The sequence below is a fragment of the Aquarana catesbeiana genome, linkage group LG01 (assembly GCF_042186555.1).
Source record: "Aquarana catesbeiana isolate 2022-GZ linkage group LG01, ASM4218655v1, whole genome shotgun sequence".
In the NCBI taxonomy this organism is placed as follows: domain Eukaryota; kingdom Metazoa; phylum Chordata; class Amphibia; order Anura; family Ranidae; genus Aquarana; species Aquarana catesbeiana.
In genome coordinates, this window is record NC_133324.1 from 367,419,288 (window position 1) to 367,433,004 (window position 13,717).

At 43.3% G+C, this 13,717-nt stretch overlaps 1 protein-coding gene across 1 annotated transcript in view; it reads right to left on the reverse strand.

Annotated features, from left to right (window-relative positions):
- The window catches only part of ERCC6L2 (ERCC excision repair 6 like 2), a 244,036-nt gene that overhangs the window by 161,445 nt on the left and 68,874 nt on the right, over positions 1 to 13,717 (reverse strand). Inside the window, exons 4-5 of the mRNA XM_073633138.1 lie at positions 5,175 to 5,368; positions 1,381 to 1,542 (exon numbers count right to left, since the gene is read on the reverse strand). Coding sequence (XP_073489239.1) covers positions 1,381 to 1,542; positions 5,175 to 5,368 — 356 coding nt within the window. The remainder of the gene's footprint in view (positions 1 to 1,380; positions 1,543 to 5,174; positions 5,369 to 13,717) is intronic.

Below are 13,717 nucleotides of genomic sequence, written 5' to 3' on the forward strand. Positions count from 1 at the left end.
TGTTAAATTGTACATTGTGGGGTTATCCTTTACCATTAGCTTCACATTACCACTGCACCACAGCTGTGTCAAGGGGATTGAGTCAAGTTATTAGGGGTGTAAAAGCAGAGTACAGGCCCAATCAACTACCAGCAGCTCCTTCGGGGATCAGTGCTACACAAACTTAAAAAAAAAGCAGAATATATTATTAATTTTCAGCTTTTAGTTATGAAGTGTAAACAATGTTTGTTAAAAACAGGTTCAGCTTGCTTGATTGGCCCCTTTCATTCCATTGGCAGCCTTAAATTTTTTACCTACTATCTATCCTCCACTGTTGTGCTGGAAGGAACATGGCTGGGATCTAGACTGTATTTATTTAGGAAATACTCATAAGCAACTGTTTGTATGTATCCTCTTCAGAACTGCTGTTTTTGCCTCTAATGGCAGCTTTGAACTGATGTATTACATTGTTAGGAATGAAGCACATTTAGGTTTTGCTTGATGTTGGTAGTTTGTGTATTTCTGAACTGATATGTTTATTGTTCTATGTAATAGACCTTAAAACTTAAAAAAAAAAGAATTTGAAAAAAAAAAATAGGTTCAGCCTTAAACACAAGAATAAATGACAAATGGCTAAAATCAGAAAATAAAATTAAACAAAAACATATCATGTAATGAGGCCTACAAACTGAAACATCCATTTTCAAACAGTTGAAAAAAAAACTTTGCAAACTTTGTACAGACAAAACTGTACTTTAGCACACAATGTGCACCACATATTTAACTTGATTACAAGTGTTCATTTCCTGTTCAACTCAAGGTTATTTCCAGGATAAATGTGGCACACATGAAACAAAGCCAACTTGAACACCATAGAGGATGCTGAAAAATCATAATAAATCCATGTCAATCAATCTTCAGTTTCTCCCTCGAGAGTACTAGAACTCATTTGCTTGCCAGCACATCAATAGTTGTTAACCTCTTTCAATTAATGTCAAATAACTTGTGTTTAAAACTGATAAAGTAATCTAGCAGAACTTTGCTGCAGGCAGAAAACCAACATAGTTTTACACCCTGGTTATGCCAGGAAAATTTGGTCATTTTTTAAACTGTAAAATTAAACTGATTTTAGACCGCATTACATTCATGGATACAGACAGAAAATTTAACATGGGCAATCTTAAATTTGTCATAAAATATCACTGAAAACAGCAAGAGTGTTAAAGTATCTATAATGTTATCGCAATAACATGCTTAAAATGTCTTGGCAACTGTTTGCTACACAAAGGGCCCCTAGACTATAAAGTAAACAGTTAATTATCATGCCTTCCTTTCTCTTTGATAGTAGGATAAGTAAGAAAACTGTATAAATGCAATACCAAATAAAGACATCCTACATACCAGTCTATAACACACCACAGCTCCTCCATGTTGTTTTGCAAAATGGTTCCTGTAAGTCCAATACGGGCTTTACATCTTAAAGATTTCATGACCTGTGTAACTCTTGCTTTTGGATTTTTTATCCTATGCGCTTCATCCACAATGACTGCTGACCACTCTATGCTGCAGACAAAAATAAAAATAAAAAATACATACGTCAAAATTGCTGGTATAGCATGAGGCTCGATTCACACAGGGGCAACACGACTTCAGCGCGACTTTGTACCGCGGCTTCAACGCGACTTCAGCGCGACTTCAGCGCGACTTTAGCAAATTACAACGCGACTTGAAGTCGCCTCCATGACAGGCGACTTCGGCTGTGGCCAATCACAGGGCAATCAGCTCTCTGGGAGGGAGGGGTTTTCCCTGCAAAAGTCGCTTGACTTTGAGAGAGAGATCCGACTTCCATTGATTTCTATGGTACAGGTCGCCTACCAAGTCGGATCAAAGTAGTACAGGGAGTACGCTCTGAAGTCGGAGCGACTTCAGTAGTGTCTATTAAGACGCTCCCATTCACTCTCATTGAATCTATTTCTGGGGCGACTTGGGGCGACTTGAGGGCGTACAAGTCGGATCCCAAGTCGTCCTAGTGTGAACCGACCCTAAATAATCATTGTCATACCAGGCACAAACAATGTGAAGAATTGACATTAAAAGTATGTAATAGTGTATACAGCCAAATCTTTTTTGTTTTACATAATGGGTGTCCCCAGGGAAGTAATGTGCCCCATTTGTCCTGGGGACCATGTTCACTGGGACAGGAAGTGATAGAAAATTCAAACTTTTACCGGTATAAGTTTCCTCACTTTTTCCAAAACTACAAGCATTGCATGCACCTTTTGTTTTGGTGCATTAGTACTGCAACAGTGTGAATCCAGCCTGAAGACAACTTTCAACAACTTGGAATAAATAGTTCAAGGAAAACTTAAAAACACAATTTTGCCGGAGAACATATTTATTCAAAAGTTATGGAAAGTATTTTTACATAGTATAACTCCCTGAAATCAACCTTTATATTCAATATCCATATTCATCTGCACAATAGAAATTGGGCGGAGAGTGGGAGAGACTGTGAGCCAATCAATATACTGCTTTATGTAAACAGGTTTCAGACATTTGGGCATGTATCAGGAGTACCTCATATTTTATTCATTTACATTCCAACTAGTTGACTGAAGTGGAAGAGTGACACTTGGTGCTCCAGAGCTGCAGAAATTAAAGTATAACTAAAGGCAAAACTTTTTTTTTTTTAGTTTTGAATAGAGTTGAGAGGGATTAGAACACTTGTCAGTTTTTATTGCTGTCCCAGTTAGGGAGATTCACCCTCTCTATTTGTCTCATTTACTATTATCCTTGAAAGTGAAAGTAAAAGAGAACCCCAAATTTTGGGTTGTCCCCCAAAAAATTATAGCGGGGAAATCTTCCAATGGGTATACTAGTTTCAGAGACCTGGGGGTCCCCAAAGAATTCTCTTCATTTGCAGATATTCCTTCTCACTTCCTGTTTGGCTATGGGACAGAAAGTGAAGGTAAATCTCTGCAATGGGACACAGATGGTAAAAAAAAAAAAAAAAATCTGACAGGGGTTAGAACCCTCCCTTGCTCTATCCAAAACAAGAAAAAATGCCTATAGTTCTATTTCAAGTAATGGGTTAGAGAATTATATACAGTGGAATGGGTATGTGTGAATCACAAATCAGTGTTTATGGAGCAAAGGGGCTCTGATTTTTAAAGAAAGTGGACTCCTAGGCCAGAGCTAGCACAGTGCTAAGAACAAACCATCTTGCATGCAACTATGTGCTTTTACACTGCATAGAATTTTTTCAATCTACTTTATCTGGATCCATAGTAAATTTGTCTGTCCCTTTTTTGTATCTTTTTTTTTTTTGGTGAAAGAAAAAGCTGCCTAAATCAAGAGTCCAACAGTGTTTACAATAGTTTGGTCACTGGAATTCACCTTCCTTCTAAACGCCACATGATTTGTCTGCATCTCTGTTAATAATAAAACAAGAGGTAACTAAATAACATGTAAAATGTCAGCATCAAGCGAAACTGAATAGTGTATTTTAAAGAATAGATCTACATAGTAAAGTATACTGTACAAAAATATTTTCTGTCTAAAAGAAAAAGGTATTCAAGTTGAGAGAAGCACTGTTCTCCGTGTTTAGTACCAGTAGTCAAAATTACCTCAGTTGTTACAAGTCACAGTATCTATCTGGCATTAATTATAGCCCCGACCTCCTAGTATTCCTTTAAACTGGCAACATTAAAAAAAAAAAACTGAACTGGCTCCCTGGTCCGCACAATTGAGGTGGATGGGGGAACCCTCCAAGCTGTGTCATTGTATTCTGACAGCAGAGGAGTCAGCTGGACTCCTCTGCTGTCACAACACACTGACCGAACTAAAGTTTTCCAGCAAGCCTGTTTTTCCAGCAAGATCGTCTGTTCTCGAACAGAACCGGCCATAAATGGAGCAAAAATTCAGCCAGTCTCTGGTGAACCGGCCAAATTTCAATTCATCTAGGGCCAACTTTAGATGCACAAAACCCTTTGTATTTCAGCAAGAGTTGTAAACCCACTTTGAAAATAAAAATAAAAAAACTAACACCTGCAAGACAAAGGCATAATGAGCTAGTATGCATAGCGTACTAGCTCATTATGTACTACTCACCTGAGATGGAAGCCTTCGCTGCGGTGCCCGTACACAGCACCGGACGGTGACATCACTCCCAGGGGTTACTTCCAGGTATCGGGGCTCCGGCGCTGTGATTGGCCGGAGCCGCAATGACGTCACTCCCGCACATGAGCACGGTAACAGCACACTCACTGAAGCAACTGCGCATACGTGCCATTGCTTCAGTTTGTGTCAGCGTGCATATGCCGATGACATTGGCACATGCAAATACAGGGGATGTCTCCTAAACCATGCAGGTTTAGGAGATGTCCTGGGCAGCTACAGGTAAGCCTTAGTATAGGCTTACCTGTAGCAAAAAGTGGTCTGTAAGGGTTTACAACAACTTTAAACCTTGAGTTGCGTAAATTTGAGGACAATGTCTGGTATTCTATATTCCATGTAATAGATAGTAAAATGACCTCAAGCTCCAGGCTGACTATGAGGTGAAAAAATAAAAAGGATGACACATTTTGACAACAAACTGGACACTGTGGCAATGTCTGCAAGGCGTAGACAATAGATTAATGGCAGTTACAAGAATCATGGCTGGAAACCATGCACACCAATACACAAGCCTAAAAGCAAATTCATTTTTAAAGATGAATGCACCTTAGCGTTAAGGGCATAGTAACAAATCAGAATCTAAATGACATTTACTAATACCGGCAAACTAACCACTGCAGGCATACTAGCTACAGTTTTCATACAAATGTTATATTAAGTGCCGGTTCACACTAGACGCGGCACGACTTGCAGGTCGCCTCACTGAGGCGACCTGCACACGACTGCCGGGGCGACTTGCAAGACGACTTCTGTATAGAAGTCTATGCAAGTCGCCCCCAAAGTAGTACAGGAACCTTTCTTCTAAGTCGGAGCGACTTGCGTCGCTCCGATTAGAACGGTTCCATTGTACAGAACGGGAGGCGACTTGTCAGGCGGCTAGGTCGCCTGACAAGTCGCCCCCGTGTGAACCGAGCCTTATACAACTGGATGAGCAAGCCCTAGCAACAAATTACAATTAATGTATTCTGGTAAACTATAGTATTTAACAGGTCAACCTCTGGCATGAGTGCTTTACCTACCTGTTTAAATCATCCAAGCATAAACGAAGCGTTTCATACGTAGTCAAAGCAATTTCGTATTTTCCTTGTTTCAGTCGTCCTAGCTGAAAATCTTTTTTATTTCCATGAAAGACCGCTACCTTGAAATAGCCCCATGTCTCCAGTTCATCTCTCCAGTTGTAAAGCACAGACAAAGGTGATACAATCAGAAAAACCTGAAAAACATAACATTTAGAATATGATCAGTTTTGACAAACTGTCATTTTAACAAAGGTCATTAAAGTAAAGGTTAAAATAAAAAAATTCACCTTTACAAAAAATCTGTGACCTAACACCAGACCCCTTTCCAAGCCCCCAGGTCTCCACTGTACTTAGCTCCCACGATGCTGAGCTGTCAAGGCTCCCGCAAGACACCCAACAGTCTGGGGATTCGAAATCCCTGCGGCTTTCACTGCTCTCTGTACAGCGCTGAAAGTACGGACCAGATGGATTCTAATTGGTCAGCGCCATTCATGAGATTTACAGATTTTCTGTAAAGGTAAACCAACACTTTCATTTTAAAATCCAGGTTCCTGTGTTAGGACTGGGCCACTTTGTATGGGAAAGCATAGCTGTAATAGAATAGTCACTCTACTTACCTTTCCAGTAGTCTGTTTGTCGATATGCCACCTCTTTGCTTCTCCCTGGATACTGCAGGTATTTGACTAGCTGGATGGGACAAAATAGGATTTTTTAAAACAGCTTACCTGTAAAATCCTTTTCTTTCAATGGACATCACGGGACACAGAGCCTCAGTAATTACTGATGGGTTACATAGGTATCACTGGCGATTGGACACTGGCACACCCTAACCAGGAAGTTCAACCCCCTATGTAATCCCTCCCCCTTGCAGGGATACCTCAGTTTTGTAGCCAAGCAATATAGTGTATTAGAAGAGGGGTGGGACCTCTGTGTCCCGTGATGTCCATCGAAAGAAAAGGATTTTACAGGTAAGCTGTTTTAAAAAATCCTATTTTCTTTCTCGAACATCACGGGACACAGAGCCTCAGTAATTACTGATGGGATGTCCCAGAGCAATGCTATCTGAGGGGGGGGGGGGGGGGACCACAACCAAGTAGGGTGCAATCAGACCTGAGGACCCTGTACCACTGCCTGCAGCACACTACGCCCAAAGGCAATATCCTCATGCCTTCTCACATCCACCTGATAGAATCTGGTGAATGTATGGACTGAAGACCAGGTTGCGGCCTTGCAGATTTGAGCCATAGAGACCCAGTGATGCACTGCCCAAGAAGCACCAATAGCCCTTGTGGAATGTGCCCTGATCTGAAACGGAGGAATCTTCTGTTTCAAACCGTAAGCTAGATTGATCAATTGTCGAATCCATTTAGAAATGGTAGCTTTTGATGCTGCCTGTCCTCTACTGGGACCCTCTGGCAGCACAAACAAAACATCCGTTTTGCGAACCTGAGCAGTCGCTTCCAGATAGGCTTTAACTGCTCTTACTACATCCAAAGAATGTAGTGATCTTTCTTCCGGAGAACAGGGATCTGGAAAAAAGGAAGGTAGAACAATGTCTTGGTTTAGATGAAAAGCTGAAACCACCTTCGGTAAAAAACTAGGATGAGGGCGCAGTACCACTCTATCCTTGTGTACAATCAAATAAGGCTTTTTACAGGAAAGAGCTGCTAATTCTGATACTCTTCTAGCAGAAGAGATGGCTACCAGAAAAATTTACTTCCTTGTCAGCAAGACCAAAGGAATCTGACCTATTGGTTCAAAAGGCTGTTTCTGTAACACAGACAGAACCAAGTTCAAGTCCCAGGGGTTTAGGGGCGCTTTAACCGGAGGATTAAGACGCGTCACCCCCTGCATAAAGTTTCGGACCAAAGAATGCGAAGCAAGTGGCCGTTATACTGATAAGGCCGAGACCTGGCCCTTGATGGTACTCAAGGTCAGCTTCATCTCTAATCCCAATTGTAGAAAATCAAGAATTCTACCAATCACATATTTTCTGGGATGCCAACCCCTGGATTCACACCAGGATATATAAGCTTTCCAGACTCTATGATAAATCATTCTGGAAGCTGGCTTCCTTGCATTGATCAAGGTAGATAGCACAGGACCTGAAAGCCCACGACTCTTCAGAACGTGGGTTTCAATAGCCAAACCGTCAAATTTAGCGTTTGTAAGGCAGGATGGAACACTGGACCTTGAGATAGCAGGTCTGGGCGTACCGGTAGGGCCCATGGGGAACCCACCGTCATCCTTACTATTTCCGCATACCAAGTCCTTCAGGGCCAAGCGGGGGCCACCAGAAGTACCAACTTCCTTTCCTGCCTGATCCTATGAAGGAGTCGTGGCAGTAGCAGAATAGGCGGGAATGCATAAATCAGTGAGAACCGATGCCACGGAATCACCAACGCATCCGTCCCGCATGCAAGAGGATCTTTTGTCCTTGCCACAAATCTGTCTATCTTTTTGTTGAATCGGGAGAGATCTACATCTGGAACTCCCCATCTTTGGCATATGGCCCAAAAGACGTTTGGATGCAGAGACCATTCCCCTGGAAGTAACTGCTGGCGACTTAAATAGTCCGCCTGCCAGTTCTCTATCCCCGGAATGAAGACTGTCGATATACATGGCACATGCTTCTCTGATCAGACTAAGATCTGGTTCACCTCCTTTTGAGCAGCTCGGCTCCTGGTGCCTCCCTGATGATTGACATAAGCCACTGCTGTGGCATTGTCGAACTGGATCCTGACCGGGCAACCCTGTAGCCTGATAGTCCAAGCCTTTAGGGCTAGATACATCGCACGGATCTCCAGAATGTTGATGGGTAAGGTGCTCTCGGTCTTGGACCATACCCCTTGGACAGCAGACTGTTCCAGAACTGCTCCCCAACCCGACAGACTGGCATCTGTTGTCACCACCGTCCAGGTAACCGGTAGAAAGGATTTCCCCTTCTGCAGGTTTTCGGGTATTAGCCACAAATTGAGGCTGTGACGCACCGCATGAGACAGGTGCATCGGAAAGTCCAATGCCTGAACCTTCTTGTTCCAGGCCGACAGAATAGTGTGTTGCAGCATTCTTGAATGAAACTGAGCATAGGGAACTGCTTCGAATGAAGACACCATCTTCCCTAGTAGCCTCATACAAAGGCCCTTCTTGGTCCTGACTGCCAGAATCAGCTCCCTTAAAGCAGTGATCTTTGCCTGAGGTAGAAATATTTTCTCCTGGCTTGTATCTATGACCAGACCTAAATACTCCAGTCTTCTTACAGGTTTTAGGAAAGATTTTTCTAGGTTGAGGATCCAACCCAGGTGTTCCAGATACCTGACTGTGGTCCTCAAGTTTCCGTTCAAGGAGGCTACCGACCGGTCTATCAAGAGCAGGTCGTCTAGGTATGCTATGACAGCTATACCCTGAGCCCTTAATCTGGCCAGAGGAGGAGCCAAGACTTTGTGAACACTCGAGGTGCAGTGGCTATCCCAAAAGGCAGAGCCACAGACTGGAAATGGCGCCCTCCTATCTCGAAGCGCAGAAACTTCTGATGAGCAGGAAAAATGGGCACATGCAGATATGCATCTCTGATGTCTATAGATGCCAGAAATTCTCCTCCCTGCAGGGTGGAGACTACTGTCCGAATTGATTCCATGCGAAAGGACTGAATCCTTAGGAATCGGTTCAGATCCCTTAAATCCAGAATGGGTCTGACATCCCCATTTGGTTTTTGGACCGTAAAAAGGTTGGAATAAAACCCCAATCCCTGATCCTTCGCGGGAACCACCATAATGACCTCCTGCGACAAAAGTCGCTCTAACGCTAGAAGGAGTGACTGCTTTTTCTCTGGTTCTCTGGGGACACTTGACCTGATGAAGCGAGGAGAGGGAAATTACTGAAACTCCAGTTTGTACCCTAAGGTTACCGTGGAGACTACCCATCTGTCCTGGAAATCCTCCCGCCAGAGCCCTGAGAACTGTCGCAGTCTTCCCCCCACTCGAGTGAGTGGGGGCGCCCCCTCATGCAGAGGTCTTAGTGTTTTGCCTAGTAGGCTTCTTTCCCCAGGACTTCTTCTGTCCCTGGGGTTGACTCTTGTCTCTGGACCCAGACGGAGGAGGCCGTCGAGACTGCCTGGAGGCTGAAGCCCCCGGCGCTGGGGAAAGAGTCCGTTTGAAAGAGGGATGCTTACTCTTCTTCTTAACAGGTAAGAGAGTGCTTTTCCCACAAGAGATTCTCTTGATATAGTTAGCCAAGTCTTCTCCAAACAACCTTTCACCACGAAATGGAAACCCAGCCAGGAGCTTCTTACATGGTGCTTCGGCTGACCAATTTTTCAACCATAGGATTCTACATATATGCACTAACCCCAGCGACAGACGAGAGGTTTGCATGATAGAATCTCTGATGGCGTCAACAACATAACATAAGGCCACTGGAAGGTTAGCTAACCCCTGGGCCTGCTGTTCAGGTAAAACTTTGATGACCTGTTTAACATGGTCTCTATTGACAGACTCCAATCGCTGCTACTGCAGGTTGAGCCACTGAACCTGCTAAGGAGAAAACATCCTTCAATAGGGATTCCATCTTTTTATCTACAGGTTCCCTGAACATCTGAGCATTGTCTACAGGACAAGTCAGACTATTATTAACAGAGGAAATGGCGGCATCAATGGCCGGTATTCCCCACATTTTGATAAACTTTTCTTCCATAGGATAAAGTGTTGAAAACCTTTTCGGCGAAAAAAAACGTTTATCTGGGTGATCCCACTCAGAATAAAGGAGCTTTTCAAGTAAATTATGAACAGGAAAAGCCTGTGCTGTTTGAGGAGGTTTCAATGACCCTAAAGAAGAAGAGGGTTCTTTAACTGCTTCAGATATGGGCAACTTAAATGTGGAGCGGACCAATCCAGTAAGGATCTGCACTAATACTTTCTCCTCTTGGGAAGTCGCAGAGGGTCCCTCTCCACCTGATTCCTCAGAAGAGGAATCATCCGTCCCATCCCGATCCTCTGAAAGGGATTCCTCTCCTTTATCCCAGAGCTCCTCTTCCTGAGGGTCTTGGGGAACAGAGGAAGGTCTAGTGTGTTTTCTTCCACCGAGTGAAGATGTAATCACGGCCATTATTCTTTCCTCTAAACCATTAATAGCTGAGGAAAAAACCTCCTGTGTAATGTATACAGGGGCTGAAGTGCCAGAAGCAGGTGTAGCCCCTGACCCCGACAGCTCTCCCTGGCTAGCCGTCCCTGGTCCCTCAGGGGGGGAGGATGCTGCAGACAGGGGGCCCTCAGAACCCGAACGAGATCCCCTAGAGTCTCTGGTTCTTGGGGTGCTTGAACCTCTTCTACCCATAGTGCAAAGCAACAAGGTGGAGGTATCACAAAATGAACACTGATTGCTGAGCGAAGTAGTCTGGCTAAAAGCCTTGCTACCAAATGCCCAGTCTGGTGTTACCTTAGTAAATGCTGCCTAGGAGAATGCCTGTGTCCCTGTGGGCGTCAGAGCACCTGTGCTGACACCCCGCCCCCCCCCCTTCTGCCGTGCCCCCCCTTCGCTTTTCGAAAAACGAGCGCTTCCCGCGCTAGCCGACCTGGAGAAGGCTGGGGGAGGAAGGAGAGAGGCCGGTAGTGATGGGCCTGCACATGCAATGGCGGCGGGGGCCGCGACGGCGGTGAAAGTGCGGTGTCTACCACCTTATAGACCATCTGCGGCCTTCCCCTAAGTCTGGGGGGAGATATCCCTGAGGAGAGCCCCCCATCCCATCCTACCTGAGCTGGCCGGAGGAGCTTGTGCAGCATCGAACACTTGAGACAGACATCAGCATGAGAAGGTATGTGCTCTTGGCAGCCCCCGGTGGTCACAATAGGCATAGCATGCATTTTCCTTAAAGAAGAAAACCTACTAGAATTAAAAAATTCTGTGGAATCTCCTCTTACCTTATCCAGCCGCAGGGTTCTGTTTATACAGACCCAATCTTCACCTCTCACGGTGGGCTCCATTTGAAAAAAACGTCAGAGACTGGGGCCCCCTACGAATAGGGGGATCCACAGTTCTGGGCCACAAGTAATCAATATTTTAAGCATTCCTAACTACTGTACTGTATTGTGAAAAAAAGGTCTAAAAACACAAAACTCCAGCTTAATAAAGTTCTTTTAATTTGCATAAGTACAGAACACAAATTAAAATTCTGTACTGTACTGTACAATGCAATGATGTATAGCGCGTCGTTCAGGTGGGGAGAGCTGGTCGTAAGTCGGAGTGGTCTTTAAAAAGGTAAGTCGTTAAACGAGGAGCATCTGTATATGTAACCCAATCAATAAAATCTCATATCAATTTAACAAGCTTATATCATTTTCAAAGTAACTTTCAATAGTTTTAAATCTGTGGCTTTCACTAAAATATTGTCTTGTGATCCTTTCATGAAGGTCTTTGTTCAGGCACTTCCTGTTATAAAGTGAAAATGCTCTGTCCCGTTTGCCAGTAGTGGTCCAGTGTTGTCATCCTGCCATAAGCTTCTGATGGAGACAACACATTGCATGCATAAACTTGATCCACTGTTGTCACGGTCAGGAACCCTGCCCTGGAAAAGGTCCTGCAGCAATTGTTGGAGTGTATGTAGACAGAAGTTGGCTGTAAACAAGCCAAGCCACAAGGGAGATCGATAGCACTTAGATGCAACAAAGGATGGAGAAAAAGGTGACAGTCACCTCCACTCGATTTCCTACCACAACACGCCTTGGTTCTCCTATAGGGGCTTCTGCTCCTACACCGAATATACCATATGTACACTACTGGTCAAACCACCAGATTACGAATATTGTACAGTTTAGACTCCTGTGCTCCTACAGTTAGCACCCTTACATGGTACTTCGCCCTATACCAAACGACTGCTTTTTACTTTGCGATTTGTGTACCACCAATTGCTTAAAGGGATTTGACCCTCACTTACGTGCTTATTGTACTATTGCTATACCTGTATAGAACTACCATGTACTTGTATTTGTTTTTAGTTTATGACCCTGTTCATTTAATAGTCCAATAAAACTCTTTGAACAAGAAAAAAAAGGTGACAGTTGTTTAGAATACACAGTGCTTTAGTAACCTACAGTAAATGTCATTCAGTTAGGGTTTAAATGTAATTTAAAGGGTACCTCCACTTCCATGGGAAATACGAATAAAAAAAAAATATAGCGTACAGTGTATACAATTGCTACACAAGCCATACTGTAATTGAATATTATTAAAATGAACTTTCCTTTTCAATTTGCAGCACTGTTATATGTAACATGCAATGTAATATGGCTACCTGTAAAATTTTTGTACACAGGTGGTGTACAAACACCCCCACAATTGTCATTTACCGTTTGTGTGATTGGCTTACTGATTTTTCTCTGCACATAGATAAATTTTAGGCATCCTCTGCAACAAAAATTTAATTTTGGAGAGATGCTCCCAAAAGGGTTAATCACATCTAAGAGGATACAGACCATGTATTTTTCTCATTAGAACATTGCAAGTGCATCAGCGGATTAATAATGGAAAAATATATTTTTTTTTTTCCTTCAGAGCAGAAACAGCTAGGACTCTGCAACAAAGTTTGTTAAAATCCCTGTAATGGACATAGATCACCCAGAGGGGATTGCTTTTGCTCTCAACAAAAGTGGAGTTGCTCTTTAATGTTCCAGGACAATGAAGGTCAGGGCTTGTTCCAATTAACTGGAATAGGCTATAATCATGAGCCGAGACCAACCAAGAAATGAAAAAGAGGGCATTCTATACTAAGAAGAAAATATAAGCAGTATACATAAAAAATAAATAAATAAAAATCAGTAGTCATTTTACTAGATATAAATGAGAAATGAAAATGTGCAACTCTTTAAAAACATAACAGAAAATGTTGCCTACATCTTGAGGAATGCTGCAGATGCTCTTTTGCAATCATCCATCTAGTAACCATAGTGTCTCTCTGAAATGTTGATGGGTGCACACGTTTTGTTATTACAACTAAGATCTCAATAAAGTCTTGAAATCTGTTACTTCTAGTTTGCTGTCCATTTTGTGCTATTTTGGATCTACACAGTGGCCATGCACCCAGGCATGAAAGGTGAAGGAGCAGGAGAGATTTCTGATCAGCCTCAGCGTTGTACCCGTACATTGCCAGGTTGAAGTGGTTATACCGGGTTGATGCCTGCAGCTACAGGCATCATCCCGCTATCATCCTTCCTCAGCAGCCAATAATCTTTACTGTAAAAGCAATCCCACAGGATCGCTTTTACAAGTGGCAGAACAGAGTATCCCCAGCAGTTCCACCCACTGACCATAGACATGACCAAGGACCGGAACATCTCCAATGATCTCTATGCTCTAAGAAAACAGAAGCGATGAGGATTTTGTCACTTCTAGTTTCAGCTAATGTAAATAAACCGTTACCAGGCTGTAAAAGCATCTGATCAAACTGATCTTGGTTTGATCTGATGCTTTTAACCACTTCAATACCAGGCACTTTCCCCCCTTCCTGCCCAAGCCAATTTTCAGCTTTCAGCGCTGTCCCTGTTTAAATGACA